Source organism: Anabas testudineus, chromosome 8, assembly GCF_900324465.2.
Source record: "Anabas testudineus chromosome 8, fAnaTes1.2, whole genome shotgun sequence".
NCBI classification, from domain to species: domain Eukaryota; kingdom Metazoa; phylum Chordata; class Actinopteri; order Anabantiformes; family Anabantidae; genus Anabas; species Anabas testudineus.
The window spans coordinates 7,132,680-7,160,610 of record NC_046617.1 but is presented as its reverse complement, the minus strand read 5'-3'; the positions used below and the strand labels follow the sequence as shown (position 1 = coordinate 7,160,610).

Here is a 27,931-nt window from a genome sequence, read left to right as displayed (position 1 = left end):
AATAGAGAGGAGGAAAAAACACAAGGAGGGAGACAAATATAAGAGAAGAACACAGGAAACGGGAAGGAAAAGAGGGGAGGGGAGAGATATTGTTCATTTCTCCCTTTCAGCCTGTCATCCCGGTTACAGGGCTCATTGCTCGGTGCGTCTTGAAGACGAGAACGAGAGAGGGGGGTGGCCGGAGCCAAAGAGGGCGGAATGCCCCTTTACAAGCGTCGCATCTGACTAAAACAGCAGAAGAGCCCCGTAAAACGGAAACTGAACAGAGAGGAAGACAGTGGCTTCTGCAACGCAGAGGTAGGAGGATATTCCTTTTGTAGACAACATGCATTCGCGTCAGTTTCTGTGATGCGTGCGTTATTCGCATCATATCTCCTTTGATCCTGCATCCCGCACTGGGCTCTGCTGAATGTGCCCTAAATCTAGCAGCATGTGTCTGTTTTCCATAAATATTTAATGTCTAATATTTGTGCATCACCTTGGCTCTTCCATATTGCATTCTACCAGTGGTAGGTATATGTTGAGAGCATATAGTGAGATGCCTGTTCTGTGGAGGCTTGTGTAGGCTGTACTAGCCTATGTAGGAGATAACAGACTATCTGTATTACAAGTGAATCAATGGCAGCCATTCCCTCTAATGATGTGGATTGAACTTTTTTTTTGGTCTAATAGCATAAGGCCATTGGATATAGGACGGACAGACAGTGGGGTGCGCGCACGAGCACGCAGAAGGCACACAGAAGACAGGTTGACGTGCGTAAGACGTGCGTAATTCCCCCTCCACCCACACTCACACCCCCTCCACCTCACCCCACTCCCCCGTACCATCAAAGGCACAGTTGCTCTGGTTCCCCAGCGCAGAAAAGCAGTGTGTTAATGCAAATGGTCAAAAAGGAAACACACAAAAAAACTAAATAAATAAAAATGTGTTTGTTGAAAGGGTGTCCAGGAGCTAAATAAAAAAAAAAAAAGAAAGAACCAGAGAGACACACTGACTCACCGACTCTGACGGTAGGTGAAAAATGAAGTGAGCTTGTCTATGTGCTTCTCTGTGTGTGTGTGTGTGTGTGTGTGTATGTGTATGATTACACTCCCTGTCTGTAAATAGGTCCTGCTCTGCAGCTCCATTGGCTGTGCAAAAGACAGGAAGAGCAATATCCCAGGGTTCCTGGCTGGCCACTTGCTCTCTATTTCCTGTCCCATGTTATAGATAATTTAGACACTTGCAGCTTCAACAGGCCCAGAGTGGTGGAAGCTGTGAAAGCCGGAATAGCAACCTTTGATATGTGTGAAAGGTGGATAGAAAGAGGTGGAGATAAAAGGAGGCATAGGTCTGTTTGGATGTGTGTGTTTGTTTGATTACAGATATTATAGAGATATATGATCTTACGCACATATTAGGGTTCACTCTTACCCACCTCATGTTATTTATTTGCTGAAAGGGTGTCCAGGAGCTATTATAAGACAGGCTAAATTGGAACAACCTCGGGGCTGGGACTCAGCAAAGCTATTACCTCTAGTCAATAGACATTAATATCCTCACGCTCAATCTTGGCCTCATACGGCGCCGTCTCTGTCCCGGCAAAACACAGTACTGCTCCACTGGAGTAACCAAAAAGATGCGTTGTAGTAGCACTATCTGTTTACCCCTGTGCATCAATCTGTCACAGCCGAATGAGCACAACGGAGCAATGATAGCATTGTCTCATTCAGACGTCGGAGTGGCCTTGAAAAGAAGTGATGCAAAAACAAAAAGGAGGAGAGAGGCTGGTGGAGAGAGGTCATGACCTCTCTGAATCAGGGAACGTCCTGACGAACAGTAGATGATCTAAAGGTACACGAGTGCATTGATTTGAGGTGGTACACAACACGGTACGGCCCAGCGGGGTAGAGCAGAGCAGACAGCATCAAAGTCTGGAACAGAGAGGAGTGGGTCACAGGGCCGAGTTGCAAAGCCTCTGTGAAGCAAACAAGAACAGAAATCACATGTATTTGATGAGAATGTGAAAAGTGCCATAAATGCAGAGGCATGGGATGTGTGAAATTAGCTTAAACACTTAAGAATATTTAAAGACTTTAAAACAAAAAACAACTACAAAGACGTTCAGGGCAAGGATGGTAGGTTCAATTAATGATGACTTCCAGGTACAGATGAAAACAAAAGAAAGAGCGTGGCAGCAGATAGCAAGACTTGAAAGCAGGTTCAATGAGACCCGCCTGAAACATCCTATTAGCTATATCCAATGGATTAGTCTCTTTTGTCTACAGAGGCATTATGTTCTCACACAAAAAGGGTCTAACTGTTCTCACTTGAATTTTGCAATTATGAAAGTGTTCGGTGTCTCCCTATAAAAACAGACGTTTTAGCAATACATTGTGATTCCCATTAGTTGAGGCTGAAAAAAGAGTGAGGAGTTGAATAGGAGGCAACTGAAAAAGATTTTCTGAAATGTGAATAAGGACATGATCTTAAAATTCCTTTTGTTAGGTGGACTCTAAAATTAAAATCACAAAAACCTCAAGGTAATACTCCTACTACTGTTTCCACTGCTACAACTAATACTATTGATCCAGTCGCCGCCTGAACCAGACTCACACGGGATATATTCTTTTCAATATAAAGACAAATATATTCTAGAAAATGTAATGCCTAATGATTGAAATGGATCACAGGTTTGTGGCGAGCATCTTAATGTCTTCCACTTCTCATTCAGCAGACGGCAGCGTTTCAAACGCCTTATCACTGTAATTCCCAAACCCAGCTGAGGTGTGTGATTCATCCCTCGGAGACTGATTCCACATACAGATTTTAGATTTCAGTCGCACTCTCTAACATGATCCCTTTTCCTGAAAAACCCACCCCCTGGGTTTTATCAAATTCGCCCAGCTCAGAGATTTGTGTTGTTTGTGGCTGTATTCAGTGGAATTTCCGAGTAAGGGAGAAAACCACTGGAATACTTGTACGAGGAGTGTCGAGCCAAAACACGAGGAATTCAATACAACTACTCAAGAATGGGTGAGGGAGTGCATTTGATATTAGATAAATATTTATTGGTGTATGTCCTAGGAATAAAAAAAAGCAGTACTGTGTCAAGTGTTCTTCCCCTCGCATTGGGATGTTTGGTTGCACTTTCTCACTGTAATTTAGATTTAGATTTGTGGATTTCCTCTTCTCGGCTCTCTGTGCACCTGAGGGCGGCTCCAAATCTGTTCTTCCTGTGCAAACGCAAGAATGATCTGTTCATTAGCAGGGGCCGCAAACAGAAATACCTCATCTCCTTTATTCACTATAAGCTAGACGGAGTATGTAAGTGCTGGACCGAGCCATTAAAAATGAGATATGTAGCTGACACTCTTATCTTAAGTGGTTAACGCGAGGGGCCAGCCAGAGGACGAATGTCCTGCTCAAGGACACCCGTTCAGGTTACACTTTGTCCTATATAACAGCTATAACTTTATATTTAAGTTCATTGATGCCACTAATGGGTGCCCTAGTACTTGTTTCTGGTACAAGTGGCATCTGTTTATGATCAGACCGGCCGGCTTTTCTCATAATTGAGCATCGACTTCTCCCTTTTTTTTTTTCGTCTTTCTATTATGTGATTGGACAGGACCTGCGTATCCTGATGTGATTTCCTCGTGGTGTGATTAGAGTGTGACCTTGCATGCTGTCCTATCTCCTCTGCCCAGTCGGACAGTGATCTTACGGGTTGGCTGGACTGTGTTGTGGCGTATTTGTTCCCTAAGAGTATTGATCTCAGGCATAACAGCAGTCAATGGAGCGTCTGTGGGAGGTTTAGTGTTGCTCTGTACACTACGCTAGGAATGTATGTTTCTGGGCATGATGCTGTGCGAGTGGAATGGTTCGTCAACTTTATCTGTGAATAACCAGCCTTTGTAAATATTTTGCTTGTAGTAAATTGCATCCCCAAACCCTTGATTACCATTGTTGCTGTGTCACCCTCGCCGCAAGCTTCCAATGTTTTTTTCTGCCCTTCTCTGCTCCAGTTTTTTTTCCCTCCTTCTTTATCTGTCTCGCCTCCAATTTAATGTCAGCATCTCTCTTATCCCTCCCTCTCTCTCTCTCTCTCTCTCTCCGTCTCGCTCTTCCTCAGTCTCTTGCTACACAATCGTTCTTTCTGTCTGTCTATCTCCTCCACTTCTTTTTTTCCTCTCCCTCTTTCCTGATGCTTTCACTGGCATTTGAAGCAGGAGGTTTTGTGCCAGGCAGCCATTCCTCAGATTGAGATATCTTGGGTTTTAAAGTCACTCAGACAGATTTACTATCTTAATGGGACAGAGTGGAGGGGGCTTAAGGGAAAGGGCTGGTGTAGGATGTTGGGTCTGGATAGCGTTTTAATTCACTAATTTCAGATTCATTTCTAGAATAGGCTGCGGCGAGATGGACAGATAAATAGACTCTGCATCATCTGAGTTTCCTTTAGACTGACAGACTATCCTTATGTGACAATCAGCTTCTCAAAAGAGACAGTGACAGAGGGTGAACCAGAGAGGAAAGTAGGTTTCTGTCTTTAGGAGGAGAGACAGAAAACTAGAAAGGGAGTGGAAGGACTTCTTGTTTTGGATCTTGTTCAGAGTGAAATATGTCTTTGCCTAATGTGGTGATTGATTGATGGCTTGGAGACAGATGGACACATAAGGAGCACTTTGCTAGGGAGGTGCCACTCAGCACACAAAGACTGGCGTTGACATTTCACAGAACAACATACATCAAATGATCAATAGGCCTTGTCCAGTCTGACGAGGGAGCTTGCTTGAGAAATAGGTCTGCTGCTTCGCAAGGACAAAGTATCTCCGTGGAAAGGTGAACTGACCTCTCACCATGAACATTGGATTACCAGCGATTTATTTTTCAATAAGATCAGAGCTTGTGTCACAAAACACCTAAAGAAAATCAGGCCTTTTGTTACGGGTCAGTATTATTAGACACAACTTTGCATATATTCTCGTCGGTCAGAGTCTCCCGACACTCAGAGACTGTGAGAAACTGGAGTTTGGGCATTGACCTGTTTTTATTTAGACAGAATGAGTTCAAAAATAAAGATGGTTTGCTAAATAAGTCTAGTCTCTTTCAAATGGAAGGACGAGGAGTACACCCATAAGGCATACAGACTTGAAACATCTAATTATATATCCATCTGATGGCTTTTTCTCCGAACACAGTGTTTACTGGTGTCATAACTGTTACGTATTTTGCCTCTGCTGCCCTTGTCTTCATGCCCCATATTGACTGATTTATCCTAATTGTTTTTCAGGTGATGCAGGAGGAGAGCTTCAAAAGAGAGTCTCCACAAATCAGACATTGACTTCCAGTCCACGCTGATGTGGTGGGGAGACCATAGAAACCGATGCAATCCACCAATTACCGTAGGAGCTAGATGACTAAGAGCTCGACTCTGTTTCCCAGCTTGCAGTGAAGAAAAGAAGACACTTATCTTCAGGCTCCCATTTCTGGTCTTGGAAACATTAGCAAAATAACAAGCTAAAGGTTATGTATGCACTCCAGGCATAACTCAGCATTCCTCAGCCAAATCTATTTGCAAAGAAAATTTTACGTGTAGAGTGTCTCTTCACCGGCTTGCATTTTCAACATGGCCCAGACCCTCGAAAGTCAAGTTCAGTAAAGGTAAAACACACAAACCATAGCTTTATGCCATTATTAAAGCTAATTAAACACTTCACTTTGTATTTTTCATTAGAGTAATGAAGCTAAATATTAAGTTAAATCTGAGAAAGCTGCAATTTTTTTTAGCCAAGAGAGAAATAATAAAAAGAAGCCAGTCGGTCTTACTCTCACAGTGGTTACTGCAATATATTCAGTACAAGAGAGCTCATGATTACCTAAATTACACTGTAATAACAGTAAAGAGTGTTTTGCTTTAAAATATTACATGAGGTTTTGATGTGACTGACCCAGTGATCAGTTTTAGATGCTAGAAACATCACTGTTTCCAGGAAATCATTGGCACCAAGGCTGAGTATGAGCACCATGATGAGTGAATCCTGAGGCATCTAGTATTACTGAGCAGGACACAGGTTGACATTTAAGTAATAGAAAGTAAAATATGAATTATACTGTGCAGTATGTTAAAAATAGGGACTTATAGTTCAACTATTTTGTTTCTACAAAGTAATTTAAGTTGTTTATTTTGCAAAGTAGTTGCCCCCCATTAAAGTATCATAAACAGTTCTGCACAACACACACAATATTTATTCAAACCAAGGGGTAATTTAAGGCGATTTAACCCTTTGGTTACATTCTTCTACCTCTACATAAACTATATGGTGATTTTATCAGGTTGAAGAGCCTGCTACAAGAAGCACCCCCCTATACAATAGAAACTAATTCATGGTTTGAAAAATGCAACAGTAATATCCTGACTGAAACAATTCCCTGTTGATGAAGATAATCCAACGGTAATGTTTGTGACAGAGGGCCAGTGATGAGGCTAGTGGGTAGATTATTACAATAATTTGCATAAACTGAACCTTTTTTACCAGTGTCTCAGGATACTTCACATTTACTGGTGACAGCAAAAAGGTAAAATTTTGTCACTTGCCAGTTGGCTAGTATCACTCTTCATAGCGAATGCTAAGGCGATATTATGTAGCACTGGAGCCAATGATCTATCAGGGACACACTGATGGTTCTGGCATCAGTGTTCTCACTTAATGGGTGAGGAGACCAATCTGCCAAAAACTTGATTTGTCCACTTTCATGTCCTTACACTCATGCTGCTCTCCTTTTATCTCTTTCAGGAAAACTGGGAGGGGTGGGTGTCGCTCAGTTATCCATGGGCACATCAGTCTGGTTTCTGTGATCCAGACCAAGGCACCCTGCAGAGCCCCTCGTGTTCCTTCATCACTGCTGTCCCTCAGCTTCCTCTGCCTCCCCTTCCTCAGTTCGCACCTTGTAAAAGGTGGACGGGCCAACACTCAGCTTACCCGAGCGCCGTCCAATAGGTGAGGGCGGCGAGGGCTGTGCTGTCATTGGCTGACTGCGGGTGAGAGTGCGATGCAGATTGGAGGATGTCGGGGGACTGGGATGAAGACCTGTGTAAGAAGGCGCTGGTGCTGGTGGAGGAGCTGTGCTTTAACTCCCCAAGGGGGTACAGCCAGAGTGAACGCTGCCAGGAGTTCAGCTACCTGCTGAGAGGTCGCAACAGAAGCCTGGACACAGGTAATGGACAGCAGCGACGCTGAAGCTGCACATGTCAAGTTTTTTCTAATAACATTATAGTAAGAGAAGCTATTATCATGTATGTTTGCTCCCAGGTGACTCAACCCCAGATTAAAATGTGTCTCACTCTGCCTCAAACCTAATATGTCCCTTCCGGGTATGAAAGGATTACCCCTTATAGATTTAAAAGGTGACTTATAAACTGTGGCTGTTTACATATTGACATAGAACAGAGGCTGTAGTCAGCTTGATTCATGTCAGTTCAAATGTGCACCAATGATAACACGCTTTAAGGTGGCTCCTACAGAATAAACCGCTCCTCTACTCTGTATTCGTACAGAGTGTGTCCAACATGTCCCAAGCACTCATGATTTTAACAAGATATTTGCACTGTTTTATATTTGATACCATGAAAGATCTTTAGTTTAATATATTCAAGTAGAGCACAGCTGCTGTACTCTGTAAGGGGGGAAGATGTGATCTTTACAGACACCTTTCAAGCCTCTGGGGGGGGGCTAGTCTTTGATATTAAAAGAGTTTTGGTACAGCTGTAAGCAACTGATCACCCACTTAAAAAGCATTCAGTTAATATGGGCTTCTCTGAACATTCTTAGTATGCAGCTTTAGTCTGAATCAGGCTTTTCCACATCATACTTGAAATGCTTTGCATGTTTTGTCACGAAAGCGCTAGCAAAAGATTCCAGTAATGCCACATCTGTTGCGGATACATACAGGAACATGACATATTGTATGTTAGCCTTTTAGGCAAAGAGCTGGCCAATGTTAAGAGGAGTGCTCATGGTTAAAGACGGTTAGTTGTCCTGGGCACTCAAAGCAACAAACCATGAAATATTCATCTGCTAGATAGAAATGGCTACAGTACAGTCCATCCCATTTCTTTTACGAGCCCCAAAAGAGTCTCAGTAGAATTCTGTGATTGTTATCTCATAGCTGGATTACAACTGTATTTTTTTTTTTTTTACCAAACCGAGTAGGTGCATCGTGTTACGGTGAGTGTAATGTGTGAAGAGTATTATGTGTGGGTTCTCATTGAAGCATTTGGAAGTGCAATACACTGCTATGCAGATTAGCATGGATATCTGTGGCTCAGTGTAGATTAGACTGGATTGGCTGCGTGTTGCCTCTGGAGATTTGGATGGCTCTGTGAAGAAATGTCACACCATGGTTTTAGGCGCCGGCCCCCTTGCCTACCAGATGTGATATTTCGGTGTTTGCTGACGGAAGTCTCCAAGCCCTACGAGGACCGCAGCCGCTGAAAGCTGTCAGTGAATGGCTTGTGTAAGCAGCGAAGATGTGTTTGATGTGGAGCGATGTACGAGTCCCAGTGGGCTTGCATCAGTTGCTGACTGACAGGGAGTCTCAGTCCCTCTTCACGGTGCACTTCAGAGGCCTCCTACCCATCCACCTACCTACTCGCTTTTTTATGCTTTGTGGATTAGCGATGGATCTTTGGCAGGATCAGTGCTCAGGAAGGTACAGCGACAGGCCCTAAAGAGAGACAAATGGAGGAGAGCGGTTTGGCCTCCGACAGTACCCGCGCACATTTGATCACAGCCGTGTCTTATCAGCACACCCTGATCTGCCAACCACACACAACCTACTCCTCTGCCACTTCACTTTGTTTTTTCCCCTTCAGATCAATACATTAACCTTTCTCATCCTTAAACCCCTCCTCTCTTTAGGTTTCCCTCTAAATCATTGTCAGCTTGTTTCCTCCATCTCTCCGTTCCCCTGGCTTTTTCTCACTCTATCATTGCCTCTTTGGTTTCTACTCGTTCACACATGGTGTGGTAGTTGCATCGTATTTATCAACCCTCCCTTAATCTTCCCCCTCCTCCTCCGTGGAAACGAAAAGAGGGAATAAACCCAGTCAGCTTATATGTCTGTTTCAACATGGGCACCAATCTGTCTATGGTTTGGATTGTTTTGTTTTTTCTTCCACCTCTCTCCTGTTCATCACTGCTGTGCCTTTTTTCCCTGATGTTTTCTAGCTCGTCCTATCTTCCTTTGCCCTCTTTACCTCTCTTCCTCTTCCATCACTTTGCCCTCCCCCTGTCTTCTCATCTCCATCATCATGTTCTCTCCCGCCTTGCTCACTTTTCCTTTATTTCTCTCCCTCTCTGTCACTTGTTCCTCACTTCCCATCTCGTCTTGTTCTCCACCACGACAGATCGATGGCCCCCTTGCCCATCCCCCAGCTCCACAGCACCCCACCCCCAATCATATCTTTTGAACAAGTGCTGATTAATGATATACACAGACTGATGAATAATTCACCAAAGAGAGAGCTAGGAAGGAGCGACAGAGAAGGAGGGAGAGAAGGTAGGGGTGATGAACAAAGAGACAGTTGCTGAGGAGAGGAATAAAGTCAGAGTGTGCAGAAGCAGACAGCATGGGAAAAGAAATGACAGCGAGGAATGAGGGGTGTTTGAGGGGATTATATAGAGGAGAGAGTGAAAGAGTAAGAGCGGAGTGCGGGTAGAGGCAGAAGGAAAACCGATTTCCAGAAGATGTACCCCAGGGCTGGAGGATTGGTTGCTGTTGTCTTGTTTTCACTCATTTGCTCTCAGTCTTGTCAGTTACAGATAAAATTTCATTCTTTTTTTTTTTTTTTGTGATTTAACAGTGCTTATGTCTTTGTCATGCATATAAAGACACTGAATTGGAGAAACAAGAGGGAAAAGAAGTTAAAGAAAAGGAAGCCTTTGTGTGGGTCTGCACAAGCACGCTGTGGCAGATTAGGGGGACACACTTTCCTCCGATGGTGAGACAGTGCTATTATACTGCACATAAAGGTGATGATTGGCCCGCCCAAAGGACAGGAAGGATGGCTAATTGGTTCCCCTCTGGTCTGGATGCAGCCCAAGATGGCGAGAGGCAAAAATTACAGTTTGATGCTGTGAGGTAGGGAAGAGTACAAAAATCAGCACACTGTAAAGTAATGAGTGTTCTTGGTCTACTTACAGACATGAATATTCATGTTCAAGGCTCTGGGCCTAGAGTTCATCGTGGCCTCTGATTGGCCCGTTTAAAAGACAGGGATCACATTAAGTGGTTCTGGATCATTTTAGATGCTGCTTGTTTAGTTTGTAGATGTATTCATACATAATCAATAAATATTAATAAGATATGTCCGCTTTCATGAATGTATCATGGATTTATGAATCAAAGGCTCCAACATGTGCAGTTTAAACCATAAAAAGAGCCTCAAAAGTCCCCCGAGCTGTGGAGCGGCTCATTTTGACCGAGGCTGTGGCTGGAGCTGTCCAGCGCTCTGGTGCTGAAACTGCGCTTTTCTTTAATTCTGCTCACTTTTTCACTCGGATGAGTCATGCTCCATCCACCCTCCCTAATACCCACATCCTCACCCCTACATATCCACACAAGCCCCCAACACCATCATCATCACCACCAGTACCCCTCAGACACAATACTTGAGCCGTCACAGATTAAAAAGCTCCTGAGCATGAGGAAATGCGGGATGACATTGCATAGAGACATCACTGTGAGTGTTGGTGTTTTTTTTTGTTTTTTTATTATTGTTTGCCAATCCCCAGCCCCCACATCGTCCCCACTCCACCACCGTTTGTCCCCATTTTAAGCTCAGGATTCAGATGTAGGGTTTTTGCTGTAGGGGATGGTTGATATGCAACCAGTTTGTGCCTACAGCAAGTTTCCTCTCCTGCTCCATGATGAATGATGGATTGTTGATCAAGAAGTGGTTTAGTGGATTTGTTAGGTACATGTATATTGTAGGACACATTTGTTAGGTTGTTTATGCTAGCAACGTGAATCAGTGGCTAGTGTTTTACTGGGGGTCCATCATTGTGATCCCCTAATGTTACTCTAAGGTCAACGTTTTCTTTTATTTTCGAATATTTAAGTTTGTCAAAACTTAAACTAATGACATTGCCATGGTCCTTAGCTTCACTTGGCTGCAGACTCAGCTCGTTAAAACTACATTTTCTTCATATGTCTTTTGAATGAGATTTGTTCTTTCCATGTAAATACTGACTTTATTAAAATGATGTTATGGCTCCTTTGTTTTTGTTCAGTCTCCTGTTTTTGACCGTTCTCTCGCCTCTCCATGTTTTCCTCTACTCTACTTTAGAGATCTCTGTCAGTCTGTTGTCGGTCATCGTGACATTCTGTGGCATCGTGCTCCTCTCCGTCTCACTATTTGTCTCGTGGAAACTCTGCTGGCTCCCATGGCGGGACAAGGAAGGTGGAGGACTGAGCTTGACATCAGGGTTGCTGCCCGGAAGTGCTGGGGTCGGGAGCCTCGGGGGCACCGGGGGATCCTCACTCTTACCCCCACTGCTGCAGAGAAAGGAGGGCCACTCCTCATCCTCGCTGTACCCCACTCTTGGTCAGCAGGGCCAGCATCACCCCCACTTCTCTGACCTGGTGGGGCTGGAGAGGGGCGAGGTCGGTGGTGTAGTTGGGGGGCCACATGAGACCCAGGAGCACTCCTACCTGGACATGGACTCCTACCCCAACAATGCTGGTAAGAGAGGGAGCTCTCAGACATTAGATACTCTTAATCCCACTCTGTGAGAGTAATGTAATGCCTCGGTCAATAACTTCTCATTTTGATATACTCGTGCTGAATTTAATACATTTACCTACATACAGTAAAAAAAAATGTATCTGTGGTGCACCAGTGGTGTGTGATGAATGCTGACCATTATTGCACGTATAAATGGGTTTTCTTTCAGCAGAGCTACATTCACGAAATATGACTTTTTCATTGTGCTGCCTTAGTTTCCTATCAGATAGAGACAGTTAGTATAGTATAGGAGAAAACTGGAGAAACAGGCTACACTGTGTCTTTGAGCTGAGGTTTTAATTACAACAAATAACACCTGCTTTTTCATTAACAAATTAATTAGTTTAATTCTTAAAGTCGCATCAATCATTTTTTTGACAAACATTGCAGATGAACATCTTATACAGCAAACAAGACAAAATGTAGTTTTTTTAAAACCATATTTGGATGCTGGATGCTAAGGCTTCTATTCAGGATTTTGAGGTCTGTTTTGTAAAAGAAAAATCTACTGTCAATTCGGCTGCTAGATTCTGATTGTTTGCAGACAGCAGCTGAACTGAGTAATAAATGTTCTATAAGAACAAGAATGAGAATCATCATTATGTGCGAGTGCGTTACTACAAACAAACCCTTTCCTTGAATTTGACTCAGTCTTCAATTCATTTTCAAGAAAACAATATTAGTTTGCAATAGATTCTCAAATGTTAGATGAAAGATAAAAACACGTGACTTGACATGATTGCTGTATTTACACTGCCCATCAACACTAGTGCAGGTTATTTATCATTATTCAGTCAAATGTTTGCTGGCTGCCTTTATTGCAGATAAACATGCACCACTGGGTTGTTTGCCTTTCACACTGGCTTATATAGTAAATATGTGTGCTCATTTTTTCCCCTTGGCTCTGTTGTTAAATCAATGCGATGCAATCAGTGCAATCAGTGATAACAATCAATGACAACAAAAAAATCTCTTTAGACCCACTGTAATGACAGTGTGTAGAGGCATGTGAGTCATCAAGGACTGTCGTGTCCATTTCCCCCTCTGTTAGGAACTCTGAAGCTGAGTCAGATGTCTCCAGATGTCCCCAACTCAGAGGGTGGAGCCCAGTCCCATAAAGATCTGCCCAATGCTCATTCCCAGCAGCAGGTCGCTTCAAGGTCAGGACTGAGTATATGAGTATTTACGCTGTATGTGTGCATTCTTACCCGAGTGCTTGCATTTTTTATCAAGTCTAGCAGTTTCACCATCGTCGCACAACTTGCCATGATTTGATAACACAGTGATGATTGTGTTTGTAAAAAAAAAAAAAAGGTGTGTAAACGCTTATGCAAATAAAAACAGGTTAACTCAATTGAAATGGTTTAGCTGCCACCGCATCTCTAATTAAGCTGCTGAATCACACTGTTACATAGCAGATTTTTTTGGTGTGTGTGTGTGTGTTTGTGTGTGTGTGTGTGTGTGTGTGTGTGTGTGTGTGTGAGTGCTTCACTTAATATTCACCGCCTGAGCTCTTATGTGTGTGTGTGTTTAGGCCAAAGCCCATGACTCACCAGCTCTCCAGTCCTGATTTCCACGGCGAGGAGAAGGAGCAGGTAACCAGCATTGGGCAGATCAAACCAGAGCTCTACAGACCCAAAGGGGACCAGGGTGAAGGGAAACAGGGTGACAACTGCGGCAAGATCAGCTTCCTTTTGCGCTATGCCTTCAAGTAAGTCAGCAGTTGTTTAGCAGGTATAATGTTTTCATGCTCATCGTCTTACCATTCACACAAAAAGCAGTTATTGAGATATTTCAGGCTGGACTCAAAGCCCGTCATTGCCGCTCAAAGAAGAACATAAATAAACATTTATTGCATCGTTTTGATCTTATCATTGGGCGTGAACGTCCCTTGTTTGTGATAATCCTGAAATATTAATTAAACAACCATTAAATGTAAATTTAACAACAACAAGGCATCTATTGTGGCACAGATTGTAGTGGCTTGAATCTGCTGCTTTGACTATTCTCCATTAAAGCTGAATAATTTGGGTTTAAGTACATAATTGGTGGGATCCATGCTGTGGGGACTGGGCGCCGGGAGAGTGTGCGTATGAATAAGTGTGAGTGCACTGTAAGTAAGGCTGGTTGTGGGTTGTGTGGAGGAACGTACAGCTTGCTGTCTGCGGCTCAGCTGGCAGCCCCCCCATTCCTGCCTGCACTGACATGTAGAAACATTAGAATGGGTGAAAGTGCTGATGGTCAGAAAAGAAAGGGAGCGAGCGGCTGATTCACTCCTGAATTATATATGGTGAACCACTTTAAACAGCAGCCCCCGTCAACACGTAATAACACCAGACTGTGTTACAGTCAGAGATACAGAGAATTACCAAGGGACTTGCACAGAGAGCGAGGTTAATGATTCAAACTATTTATGTGTTCCCTATTCTTTTCCCTATTCATAAAGTCGCAGGATCATTTATGTCATGCATGCTGTCCGTTATTACACTGGAGGGATGTGGCTTTAGCAGGGGGAGAAGACGAGCTGGAGCGCCTGGGGGATAAAGACAAAAGATTAGAGCTGTAGCTGCAAGATGAGTGTGTGGCGATGTGTGTAGACACACGCGTAGAGGTGTGTTAGCGCCGGAGCTGTGATGAGATTGGTATGTAAATGTGTGAGACCCTGCTGTTTGGAGTGTAACAGTCGGGAACAACAATGTCAATCTTCCTCAGATCCTCTGGGAAAGGCATTTCTATTGACAATCCCATTAAAAGCTGACATATTTCCACTGTGGGACTAACAGCTAGCTTTCGGGCATTGTCTGCCAGGAATAAGGCCGTGAATTTCACTCTCTGCTCAAGCAGTATAGGTATATGCTCTGCAGCACGTCTCTGGGACTGTGTAAAGAACCTTGGGTTTTGGTTAAGATGTGAATGCAGGGAACCTGTGACTATATAATAAACAACAAATGGATGATAGCTCATGGTGATCAGGTAGAGGTGGGTTTTTTTGTGTGTGCGCGTTAGATTCCTGATGTTTTCCATTGTGCATCCGAATGTTGCCGTGGACAACACGACAAATGATCATAAGATAAGTATTTGAACTGGTCAGGATTGTTGCTGTTAAAATGTTCATCGTGCTGAGCTGAGAATGCGATTTCCTGCAGCTTTTGAACTCTATAGCATTTCCCTGATTTGATGTGATTGCAGAATGGACATGTTTATTCAATTGCCTTAATTGGATGTGATTCAGAGGTAAACATGTGTTCGGATTGGTCACGGTTTTATTGTCAACAATAGCGTGTCTCATTTGCACTTGGTACACATAGACACATAGGCAGAAGACATTAGAACTTTCCAGGGTCACTGTTGGTGTTTGCCCCGCTGATCCTCAGCCTCAAAGGTCACACTGCTCCCCTAAAGCAGCTAATGAAGTGCTGACACACTGGATAACACAGAGAGACACATTCTAATGAGGTCTAATTAAAGACCTCTGAGCCATCTTCCTCTTCATCTGCTAATTAAATACATAACAAATGGCGCATGAGACGCAGCCACGACTGTGAATGGAGCATTCAAATGTAAAGACGTGTATCGCTGCGCTCACGTGTGCGATTCTGTGTTCATACGTGCGTGTGCGTGACAAAGAAATACAGCCTGCAGCTCTACCGTTGCTTACATGTGCACTTGTGAATATGCATCTGCGTGGTTTGTTTCTATGAGGGCCACTAATGCTATTTCTCGGTGCTGCTATAAATCCAAATGCTTCTAACTGTACCTAAATGTAGTATTGTTGAACAAAAGTGTGTTACTAGGATGGAATATCATAATATTGTCTCATCATTTTGGCTTTTTATACTTGTAAGCAAATAACACTCAGAGTGTGAGACACTAAATCTCATCTTAAAGCCACAATCTGTCATTTTTTTGGCTGTAGAAAATATTGCATAACTGATGAGTTTCCTCATTACTGTAGAGCTGGAACAGTTAGAGAGCAGAAAAATATTATCATCAATAACAATTTTGATAATTGACTCACAGTCTGAGAGATTGCTAATCAAATATTCTCACATTTAAATACTGTATTTATTGCTTATCTCTGTTTTATGTTAGATTTAACTCAATATTTTGGCTTTTTGGATTATATATTACTTACTACTTACAAACAATCTGTTCGTTTACTGTGAAAAGTAAGGATTATTACTGGGCTCAGCTTTAGCCAGACTCTCCTTGGCTGTACATCTGTACTTACATTTACAATCTCTCATAATTCAACTGTGATACAGCTGCAGGGATGACACACAAGCACGTACAAACACACACGCAAACACACACATCCTTGCTCTAGAAAGAGAAAGCCTCCCACGCCTCTATCTACGTACAAAGCCTGCACAGGTGTTTGTGTGTGTGGGTTGATCCTGTCTGGGTCTCACAGTGTATTTGTGTAAATTTGTGCGACCCCTGTCTTTCATGTCTTTCGTTTTTTTTTTTTTTTTATGAGCATGTGAAATTCTAATAGATTTTGTTATTCTGTGTGTGTCAGTACGGAGCAGTTGGTGGTGAAGATCCTAAAGGCTTTGGACCTGCCAGCGAAGGATGCCAATGGCTTCTCTGACCCGTATGTGAAGATCTACCTACTGCCAGACAGGAAGAAGAAATTCCAGACTAAGGTAGAAAGCACAACCACCAGTCTCACCTGTATCGTCACTGCTGACTTTCAGCCTTAATGTTCTTTTAATACTCTCTACATGCTTTAACAATCGTCAGCTCGGACTCCCTGCTTGCCTCCTGCCTGTTTCCATCGTGCTCTGATGACCCAGCCTCCTCTATAGGGAATCATTACAGTTTCACTAATGTAATCTAATCTAATCTACGGCATAATTTATTCAAGATAATGGACTTCAGACTATTGCACAGCAGCGCTACTCAACTCCTATGTGTTATCCTGGTGTTTGAGGACAGTTCAGTTAGTATTTCAGGACGTTTCAGGACGCTCTGTACCTAGAAAAGCACCCTTAGCCCTCAAAAAGTTCTCCCGTCTTCTAAATTTATTCTCTGTGGAGAAACTCAAGATGTATGAGCTCAGGGGCCTCACAAATGTGACTTTTAGTTCTTGTTTTATAACCATAAATATCACCCGTAGCACTGTACAATGATGGGATAAAACTGGGAGAATTTCTGCAGCTGAAAAGGGTCAGTATCGACTGTGGAGCCGAGAAAGTGTGACAATGAAGCTGTACCAGTTTAAAATTTCTCCCGTTTGGTTTCCACGCTTTGTGTGACTGTCTCCTGTTTAACACAAAAGCCCTCTCAGCCCCTGAAAAGCATGAATGCTTCACACATTTGCATAATACAGCTCTTCTTTTGTTTAGAGTGCAGATGATTGTTTAATTTCAATCACGTCCTCATTATCATTCGATTTTAATACCACTCGTATTTTGCCACGCTTTCATCCCTCCAAATAGTTTGAAGGGAGAAACAGACATCACCTACAAGTAGACGTTAGAGCTCTGTGTTTCTGGTTTCTAAAGGCAGTGTGCCTCCATCAGCTGCATGTTTAATCCAAAGCTAATAAGTAATCATCAAGTGCTAATAAGCCGGAGTGACAGACCCACTCACGCAGTGACAAAAGTTGGATTTAGAAAATCGAGTGCGTGTCACATTTTAATTATCAGCAGCTTTATTGCATGACAGCATGTTTTCAGGGCAAATAAAATCCCTCCCGTAAATCAGCAAATAGTAAAGTTTTGTGTTGGAGATGGAATAAGATTGAAGACAAATTTACACATTATCGTCTGCAACGTGCTAAAATATGATGAGCGGGAAATTACAGCAGCTCACTTTCCATCAGGCTGCAGGCTTTGATTGAAAACGTTGCATTTCAGTTGACCCGCTTTGCACAACGCAGAAAACACAACACACAGTCGCACTGGAGGTGAGCTGACGTGAAACAACCTATAGGAAAGGTGTTATTGTGTTATTAAATGTTTAGAAGAAAGAAAACTTTGTGCGTGTTGAGGAACAAGAGATTGAGTTTTCAGTTTTATGTATTTTATTTCAGAAGGTTTGATTAGATTTTTCATCCAACAAGAAAGTGTAAAATTCACTTTTCTCTCCCGAGCTGAGGGACAAGGTCAGCCAGCGTGGTGGTGAGGTTAATTACATTGATCAAGGACATTTTCGGCAAGTTTGGACACACTATTAATCAAACCAGTCCTGGTATATATTCTGTGTCTTGTTTTTGTAGCAATGTGGATCAGTCAATTTCAAATACTGATTCAGGACCTTTACATGTAACACTGTCTGTTCAGCTGCTTTCAGCACAATGTGATTCATCCTACAGGCAGTTAATCAAAGCGTTTATATTCACAAGTCTGTGGTGGCTTTTCTGTAAGAGAAAAAAAAAATCCCCTCTGGTTTACAGGAAGAGATACCTTTTATGTTTTCAATTTGTTTTGGATAAAACAGAAGAACTGAGCTGTTTACAAGAGCAGAATACAGGCAAAAAAGGAGGGAAATAAAAAAAAAAAACACTCAAACAGAAACTCAAACACAAGGATATATAAAAAAACAACAGCAATGAGAGAGCCAAAGATGTTATGTGAAGAAGTAGTTGTGTAATTATGTATGTAGATTACTGCTTTTAAAGTAAAGTATGTTGACCAAGTATTTCTCAGCTCTACTTTATTATTGATTGTGTGTTTAGAATAATCAGTGATTATTTTGTTCTGCTCATGAAACATATCCTGAGTTCAGTGGATTTTGGATGTGTATGCAAAACATCACTAAGCTTTTCCAACAACCTGCTGCTTTTTTATTTTTCTGTTTGTTTTCTGACATGTATTTATGTTTGAAAAAAAAACTTTGGCTCATTTCTGTATAAGGATCAATGCAAAAGGCTCAAATGTAAAAACACTGGTTAAAAGAAAAGTGCAAAATTGTGCTAGGCCATAAAAGTAATTTAGTAAATTAACAGGACACACATTACCATGTAAGGAACCACTGTTTCCTGCACCCCAACCGGTCGAGGCAGATGGCCGTTTAACTTGAGCCTGGTTCTGCTGGAGGTTTCTTCCTCTAGGGGGAGTTTTTCCTCTCCACTGTTAGCCTAGTGCTTGCTCAAGTTGATCTTGTTGGGCTACATGTGTTTTTGTCTCTCTTGTGAAGCACTTTGTAACATATGTTTAGAAAAGTGCTCTATAAATACATTTATTATTATTATAATTATTCATCATCCATGGTAGGAATAAAATAAATAGCCACCTATATAGAGATGAACACTCTGGAAATATGGGAATAAATACTGAAATAAATACAATGTCAGTGCATGTGTATTTTATTCATTACTTATTTGATAATTGCAGCAAAGTAAAATTATAACAACAAGGCAAGAAAAATGAATGTGGTTTAAGGCTAATACAGCTGTAAAATGATTATATAATGTTTTTCTGACAAAGGCTACAATAAAAATATTTAAATTGCTGAGAAATTATTATTATCCATATGCATATGTTGTGTGGCTAAAGATTTTAAATTGTGATGTGTATGTATTAAACATGATGATAATGGGCAGCTTAATGTTCTCCCATATAATCAGGTCATAAACACTTCTACTACAGTGTAATGAATACTGGTCAATAGGTGTCACTGTGAGTTCTAACTCTGTCCATCTCTCTCTCTCAGGTTCACAGAAAGACCTTAAACCCAGTGTTCAACGAGACGTTTCAGTTCGGCGTGCCGTTGAATGAGCTACATTCCAGGAAGTTGCATTTCTCTGTGTACGACTTCGACCGCTTCTCCAGGCACGACCTGATCGGCCAGGTAGTAGTGGACAACCTGCTGGACTTCAGTGAGGGCAGCGGGGACAAACCCATCTGGAGGGACATTGTGGAGGGCACAGCGGTAAGGACAAAGCTCTGCTGCAGAAATAACAGAAAACAATCCCATTGATTGATGCCCACTGTAGATTAGATTAGATGTGATCAAATCTGAATGAGCTTTGTGGCTGTTGCAGCTGTAAATTACAAGTCGAAGCCCAGATAAATTGTGTCATGAATATCAAACATGACACAAGTGACAGTTTCATTTTGACATCTTGAGTAAAAATGGATGCAGTTATAATATGAAAATAAATCTGAATTGTAGCCTGGACAAAGTATGAGTATGTATGAGAATATAAACCAACAATTTAAGGATATACTGCTAATAATAGCTTTAATAGCTGGACAAAGGATTTACATTATAGTTATGTACTGTGTTCTGCATGTCTCAGAATACAGTACGTGACTCTGTATTCTGAGTCACATACTGCAAACGTGCTTTCTGTTCACCAATGCCATTTTCAAGTTTGTCAAATTTAAAGAATTTTCTTTATCTGAACAACCTTCTGGAAATTATGTGAATTCAACCCACAGCCATTCATCGTTATTAATTCAGTAATAACAAATCAGGATTCGATTGTGGTTACATTTTACAGCTCGGTTTTCTATTATTCATGTGATTCAAATAATTTCCGACTTTCTCTGCTTTTATATGAGTCAAAGGAATATGTACATACGGTAGTCTGGGTAGACGACTGGAAAGGCACTGTTGGCCACAGCCAGCGTTTTTATCCTGTCAAGTAGATTTATATGAAATATTCATAGAAGGCTATTAGAAAATTAGAAAGAGCAAAGTCTTAAAATTATTTTGGCAAAGGCATTTCATTTATTAAAGAAGTTTGAAGCATCAGCCTCTCAGCTTATTTTACTGTTTCACTTGGAGAAGTATTGATTAGTGAGACTCAAAGCCTCCAAGGAGTCATCACACCACAGTGTGACCTGAATACCACTGGTGTCATTACTGTGGTGCCACTGAGACCACAGGCTGTGAGAAGACCAGTGGATGAGAGTGGAGGGAGCTATAGAAAAAGCCAGAAGAATCGTCGCCTCTACATAATGCTTTCCTCCACTTGGGGACATTGACAGATTGGCATATGACTCATTTACAGTGACGGCACGTCCCCTGTGCCTAAACACTCTGCCTGTCCACATTAGGACGCCTGCTGTCACAGATGTAGCTCTTTCCAGGCTACAGACAATCATAGAAACCCAACAGATAGCTGTCTGTTAGTGTTTTTCTTATCTGTCTCTGTTTCTAATGCCATCTGTGATCACAGTGTTTATGCTCCATTTCTGACCCGTGCTTGTGTGTGCTGTGACCTACAGGAGAAGGCTGATCTCGGGGAGCTTAATTTCTCGCTGTGTTACCTGCCCACTGCAGGCAGGCTCACTGCTACAGTCATCAAGGCCACCAACCTCAAAGCCATGGACCTGACTGGCTTCTCAGGTAAAGGATTACACTTATGTTGCAGTAAAACCTCCAAAATCTAAGGGTAAAAATAACAGAAAACCATTTTAGCACTGTCTAAACACAGCTGCCACTGATGCAAGGTGCTTTCCTGAGTTATTTTAGGTTAATCTCTTGTTTTAATTGATAAGTGGCCAGCACATATAGGACAATGAAAGCATATAGAGATTTTATTGTTATGGTACCCAATCTGCAGATTAAAAGAGCTTGTGGCATTTAGCTACAGGTAAATCATAGCTTTATTGTTACCTTTTCCTCATTGCAAGTTAAGGTTTGAGCACAAAGATTATCAGAAATGCATTTCTTGAAACCTAATAAATCACCTACTGAAGTAGAAACAGGCAAAATGTGTTAAAGCAAAGGGGAAAACAGTATATTACTATAAATCTATGCTTAATCTATAATGGAATAAATTGAGAATCACAAGATTGAACATGTAAGAGAACCTCCTGGTAGATTTTTCCTCTAAGAAGTAGCGTTTATACATTATGAATAATTCTTCTACCTGAAGCTATGAACTTCATTTGTTACTAAAAACAGCATTCAGCACAAATTAGCTTCAGTATGTTTTGTTGGATAAGCAAAATCAGGTGTAGCACCAGTTAGGGCAGCTGTGGCTCAGCAGGTGGTCATGCACCAATCATGGTGTTGGAGGGTTGAACCCCGGCTCCTCCGGTCCATATGTCAGTGTGTCCTTGGGTAAGACGCAGAACCTCAAGATGCTTAGAACATTTACCAACGACTGTCTGTCTCTGGAAATAGATAGAAACAGCAGTGGGTTGTCTCACCATAGTGATATCACAGAGCACAATTGCTAAAGCTAATACTGACTTAACAAAAGCATCACTGATGGTTTTATTCTTTAGTTATCCTTCACTTAAAGACTTAGTAATTGCAGTGGCAGTGCACTCCCAGATTAAATGATATCTCAAAAGGTAATGACCACATGCCGTTATTATTGCTACAGTGGTCCCAAGATGATTGCAGCGCCTGAAAGGTGTTTAAAAATGCAGCATAAAAATCGAGTCGTGGGTGTGTGTATTTCCCTGGCTGCTTTCACTGAGCAGCACATGTTGAATGGATAACTGAAGTGATTCAACCTGTGTTGCTTTTCTCCCTTTTGTGTTCTTAATCCAGCTTTGCCAAGGTGACTTGATTTTCATGCCTTTTATGTGTTACAGATGCGGATACCTGTGAGCATAATACCTAACAGTGTTTGCAGGGGTCCCCCCTTATCTTATTCTCTATGCTTACACCCCCCCCTGCTCTCTCTCTCTCCCTCTTTTTCTTCTGTGCTGCTTTTTATCCCATATTTTTTAACTCTATCATCTGCCTTTGCCCTTTTTTTCCTCTTTCTCCGTCTCTCTCTTTGTCTCTGTCTTCAGATCCGTACGTGAAGGCTTCTCTGATCTGTGACGGGCGAAGGCTAAAAAAGAGGAAGACCTCCATAAAGAAGAACACACTGAATCCCACGTACAACGAGGCACTGGTGTTTGACATTCCCAATGAAAATATAGAGAGCGTCTCCATCATCATTGCGGTGATGGACTATGACTGGTGAGCAAGCTGAGATGCTTTGGGGGCTTTAAAACCAATCATTAGTGTGAAGCGTGCTGTTTATTGAATGTGCGTTTGCACATGCAGTGTGAGGTTTGCTGTTGCCTTTTGGTCATCACATTTTGATGGCGCGGTGGCTGTGTTGTACACGACGAGGGCCCCCTTGTGAGTCAGCCTCCTGGTGGATGTTGCCTGTTTTACATAGACAGGCACCTCATGAATAAGCATGATTTATGCTAATGTTGAAGGAAGACGTGTAACCCTGCCAGTGTTTGTCTGTCTGCCGCTCGCAGCAACACTTGGCTGGTTGATGTGTTTGTGTATGGAGGCACCGCCTCCCTATTATGTAGTCTGCCCTCCATTTGGCATCTCCATAGGTGTGTGCTTTTGTATGTTTGTACTCGTGCTTCCCTGCTGACATGAGGCTTTTATACAGAGCTGTGTGTATTTGTGAGGTGCTGTTCAATATCCTTCCTCAGCCGCTGTACTCTTTTCCCAGTACTCAAGGTTGATAAATGACACTCTTGCTGCCTGTTTCTTACAAGCCCTGTCTCTCTTCTTTTTATATCCTCCCTCTCTCTCTCTCCCCCCCCTCTCTCTACCCCTCCCTTATCTGCTCGCTGCTGTGCTCACACACTTCTATCTCTTGTCCTTGCTTCCATCCTTCCAATCCCTTGCTGCGTGTCAGTATTGGTCATAATGAGGTTATAGGGATGTGTCGTGTGGGCAGCGAAGCTGATGGTCCAGGGAGAGAGCACTGGGCAGCCATGCTGGCCAATCCACGCAAACCAATAGAGCACTGGCATCAGCTGGTGGAGGTAATGTCCGTATGATCATGTGTGTGTGTGTGTGAGACCGTGACTGCACGTGTGTGTGTGTGTGTGTGTGTGCGCATCAGTGTGTGCAATCGTCTGTGACTGGGCATGATAACAAAAATGTTTTTTCACCAAATAATTATCTCTAATCATCAGAAGTAGTATTAGCAGCAGCTTACCTGAGGAAAAGCAGTAGTACTGTATGAAAAAGGGTACAGTAGCAGTAGTGGCAGTAGCAACGACAGTAGCAGTGATTATTCAAGTGCTTCGTTTAAATAATTCAATTAAATGTACCAAGAATGGGTTCCTATGTGAAGCAAAATTTAATTACTTTATATTCTGTCGGATAATTAATCCTTAACAACACATTGTAATTTAGAAGCTGACTATGTAAGTAAAATCTTAATTTGCAAAGTATCTATTAAATATTGTCTTCCGATAAATGTAGTAGAGAAGCAAATGTGGACAAACTAGAATTTTACTTTAGGAAACAATTTATGTTTTGGAAAAGAAGCTTATGTGATTTAAAGTTAAAGGGAGTGTTTCAACTTGCAGAATATACAGTTATATTACCTGGTTATAATTATATTATAGTTATAATATAAATAATTAGTGAAGTTTGTTAACTTTGGTCAAAGCTAGGCTAGCTGTATCTCTGTGCTATGGTATGGTAAAATGTATAATATGTCATATTAAAATGTTATTTTATTTTAATTTATTTTAATGAAATGCACTTAAACTGATCCTTCCATAGCAACAACATAACATAAGCAAAACCGTTTCCTTCCCTGCAGGAAAAAGCAATTGGTACATTTGTGTCGAAGAGTGCTCCAGCATCCTCTCCCAAGCCCCATATCGTGGTGGACAGTCCTCACTCCGATTGAAACTGTGAGCCTCTACTGACTTCTTGCTTCATTCAGCAGCATAAATTTGCACTTGTATTATTTCATAATGTAAGGTGTGTCTTCCACAAGCGATACATGGTTCATTTTAGCTCTCACAGAGTATAGCAGGTACACAGCCACATACTGAGCAGGGAGAGAGCTATAAGGCAGAGCATCTGTATAATCTGGATGTTAGGGGTTATGTAATGCACCCTCCCAAACTTACAGTACTGCATCCTGTTTATGTATTCTCTCATTCCTCTACTGTCTCTCTCTTGCCTAATCTGCCTTTTTCTTCCTTCTTCCCTCTTTCCTCAGGTCATTATCATCTCTCCAGCTCCAGAATTTCCTTTCTTCCCTCTCATCTGTGAATAATTCTCTCCATCAAAGAAAGAGAGATACAGAGACACCGCTAGTGTCCGACTGCTAGTGCTGTTTTGCTCCTGCTAATGAATCCTCCAAGTCCTGTGCTGTCTTAACCAAGCCGGGAAAATAGTAACATCCGCCATAAGCTACACTTTGAGCATCAGACTACACATTTACAAACACATGCAGACATTAAATGGCACAGTAGGACACGTGAGGTGTATATTTGGGATCTAGCAAGAGGACACAAACACACGTAACTCACACACACTCAAACACACAAAAATACATACTGAAGTTGTGGTATGTGTGTAGTTCATGTGATCTTCCAATTAGTGTAGTATTTCATTTAGGAGGAGTGTGATTGTCACATCACAACTTTTATGACAACAAAAAAAAAAAATGAAGAAAAAGAAAAAGAAAGCCATCATAGAATAGTCATTTCAACCAGAGATTCATGCCCTTGTACAGACTTTAAAAGAAGAAAATCACTATGTCGATATTTTTCTTTGCAACATTGGTGTACAGTATATTCCGTACTGTATAGGAAAACATTTCATGTAGTACTTAGCAGGACAAAACACTCATGGTGGATTCTCCTGGCTATTTCGGATGGCTTCTCCAGGCTCTACCCTCTGGTTTCAGACATATTTCTCTTATTTTTCCCAGAGGAAAGACGACAGAGCGTCCTGTGGTCTTTATTGATGTCAGACGAGCGAAAAATGAGGACAGACTTATCGGTCTAAGCATGTTACTCAACCTTGAAATGTGTCCCTTTTCCTCGTGCTTTTTGTCCTGATCCTCGTGGTGCTCTTTAGCATCAACTTTTCTTTTTATTCCAATTGTTTTGCTCTGTCTTTTGTGTAATGCAGTACACCGGACATGCGGAAAGGAGTTTATTCATGACATTTATTATAAAGAATGGGATGGTGTGAGCTCCTGAGAGACATTGATTATTGACTTTGATCGTTGGCCAAACTGGCAGGACTACACAAGTCGAATGAAGGATTGGACCAGCATCAGTTTGGAGCGTTGGAGTGCGCTTGCTGAAGGATGGAAGAGAAGGATACCGCCACTCTATTTTATTTTTCTATCATTGCAGGACATTTTGTTTCCTTCTCTCAAGAAGTCATCGCCCAGCTTCAACTGAGAAAATTGTTATCATCAAGTCCACGTCATGTCTTTGACAAGACTCTAGAAGGACACACACGTCCATGTTGCTTTTATTAGTGTGTGTTTCCGTGTTGGTGGGAGTGTTTGTTTTGTATTCGTGCGTGTCTGTATGTGTGTGTGTGTGTGTGTGTGTGTGTGTGTGTGTGTGGGTGTATGCCTGTTTGTCACTGTGACCTTTTGTGTGACACGTTTCTGTGCTCACCGCCTCCCTCGCCCTTCTTCTGTCACTCCTCAAATCCACATCCACAGACTGAAACTGCTTGTCTTTGAACCAAATGTGTCTTCTGCCCTGTGTCATTACATTACAACGAGCCACTGTGTGTGTGTGTGTGTGTGTGTGTGTGTGTGTGTGTGTGTGTGTGGTAATCTGTACATGCCTCATTGCACTAGGTGGGGAAACACTGTCTTTCATAGATATTAGTTTGTATTGTCTATGTTGTCTCTGAACTCAGCTGCCAATCATTCATCCCACCTCTCCTCCCTAACCCGTTGCCTGATGTAAGTAACTGTGTTGATCGTGTACTTCTTTCAGTAATTTGTGTACTGTATGTCCGAGGGAAAAAAAAAAACCTGATGGATCAGTGACTGAAAATTAAATTGTTGGGTGTGTTTTGATTAAATTAACTAGAAGAATCACAAAAAAATGAAAATGGCAAACATACACGGCTCGTTTGTTACATTTGTCTACAGATTACGGCAAATGTAGGTCCCCTTAAAGCAAGACAGCGTGGAGGAGGTGTTAGCGTAGAGAAAACAAGCTCCTGGAATTTCTGCACTTCCTGTGTAAAGCGATACAGACTTATAAAGCCATGTCTGTCACCACTACTACGACTGCTACTGTAACCTCAGCAAAACAACAGTACAACACCTCACTACAGCTACTTGTATTGCTATCCTTGCCATTTTCCTCTCTTCCTTTCACACACACAAACACTTTTGTACAAGATGTGTGTGCGTGTGTGTGTGTGTGTGTATGTGTGTTTCAGGTGAGCCATCTCTTTCTCTATGAATTTGGATCGCAGAAGTGCAGTGAGACTTAGCGGCGTGCTTGATCAGGTATAAAAGGGGGTGACACATCCAGCATTAAACCTGCGAGGTTCGTCCGCTGGGGGATCATTGATCAGCTTGTATGCATAGATATGGTATTGATTCATTGATCTCCGGGCCCCAGACTTCTCTCTCTTTCCCAGCCTTCCTCTCTCTGCTCGTGTCTACCCTATTTAGCCTTTGTATTGCTGCCTCGTAACAGATTAAAAAACTCACGGCACATTCCCTTATTCTCTTCCTCCCTCCGTCTGCTCCCTCGCTTCTGTTTCCCGTCTGTCTGATTACGGTCTGATTACTCATTCTCTTCTCTAGCAACCCTTACCTATTCTCCAGCTCTACTCCCCCACCTCCTCCTCACCTATATACGTCTTGCTCTACCCCCCCACACCCTCCCCACCTCCCTGCTCTCTCAGCGACATCACATCTCTCCATCTTGCCCTCTTTCTTTCTTTCTGTGTGTGTGTGTGTGTGTGAGACACCTCCTCGTTCCTTCCTCTCCGTTCTCTCTCTTTCGCTGTCTTCTCGTGTTAGTGCAGTTCTGAATGGTCACAGGGAAACATGTTTGCATGCTTATATTAACATGAATGATGTCAACTTGATGCAATGAAAAATTATATAAGTGATGCTTTAAGCAAAATCTGACAATGAACTTGATACTAATACTACTAATGACGACTAAATGGAGACCTAGCAATTGTTTATCTCTGTGGTCAAAAACGATGATGAAGAAATAACATTGTTTATGCTGTGTTTAGCTTTCTCAAATTGGTATTCTTTTTTTGATTTTCAATTGTTTTTTTTATATATAATTATATATATAAATATATATATATAATTTATTCAAGAGGTTTACTTTTTTATTGGTTAATGCTGAGAATTTGAGTGAGGGGTTCAGTCAGGGTGATTGTTTCAGTCAGGACAGCTGTACCAGGTCACAGGATGTCAGTGAATGTGTAAGTAACAGTGTGGCTGAAGCAAAGAAAATGGAAAT

At 42.0% G+C, this 27,931-nt stretch overlaps 1 protein-coding gene across 3 annotated transcripts; it reads left to right on the top strand.

Moving 5' to 3' along the window:
• The first annotated feature begins 19 nt into the window (after positions 1-19).
• Positions 20-27,931, top strand: syt3 (synaptotagmin III). 3 transcript variants are annotated; one of them, XM_026355526.1, is made up of 14 exons: positions 20-297; positions 941-1,011; positions 5,277-5,647; positions 6,781-7,201; positions 11,334-11,729; positions 12,823-12,931; positions 13,306-13,482; positions 16,294-16,420; positions 19,434-19,652; positions 20,957-21,077; positions 22,484-22,655; positions 23,344-23,473; positions 24,265-24,358; positions 24,673-27,931. In XM_026355526.1, the coding sequence occupies exons 4-13, from the start codon at positions 7,051-7,053 to the stop codon at positions 24,352-24,354; spliced, it is 1,692 nt and encodes a 563-aa protein (XP_026211311.1). In that variant the 5' UTR covers positions 20-297; positions 941-1,011; positions 5,277-5,647; positions 6,781-7,050; the 3' UTR covers positions 24,355-24,358; positions 24,673-27,931. The 3 variants fall into 3 exon arrangements, with proteins under 3 accessions (XP_026211311.1, XP_026211393.1, XP_026211228.1); XM_026355608.1 differs by lacking the exon at positions 941-1,011 and having other exon boundaries at positions 5,277-5,509; XM_026355443.1 differs by lacking the exon at positions 941-1,011.

Excerpts from the sequence above, each read along its gene's own strand:
- syt3 (XM_026355608.1), top strand. The coding sequence starts at position 7,051 with ATGTCGGGGGACTGGGATGAAGACCTGTGTAAGAAGGCGCTGGTGCTG. Across the intron at positions 7,202-11,333 it reads CAACAGAAGCCTGGACACAG|AGATCTCTGTCAGTCTGTTG; the intron begins GTAATGGACAGC and ends ACTCTACTTTAG. Across the intron at positions 13,483-16,293 it reads CTTTTGCGCTATGCCTTCAA|TACGGAGCAGTTGGTGGTGA; the intron begins GTAAGTCAGCAG and ends TGTGTGTGTCAG.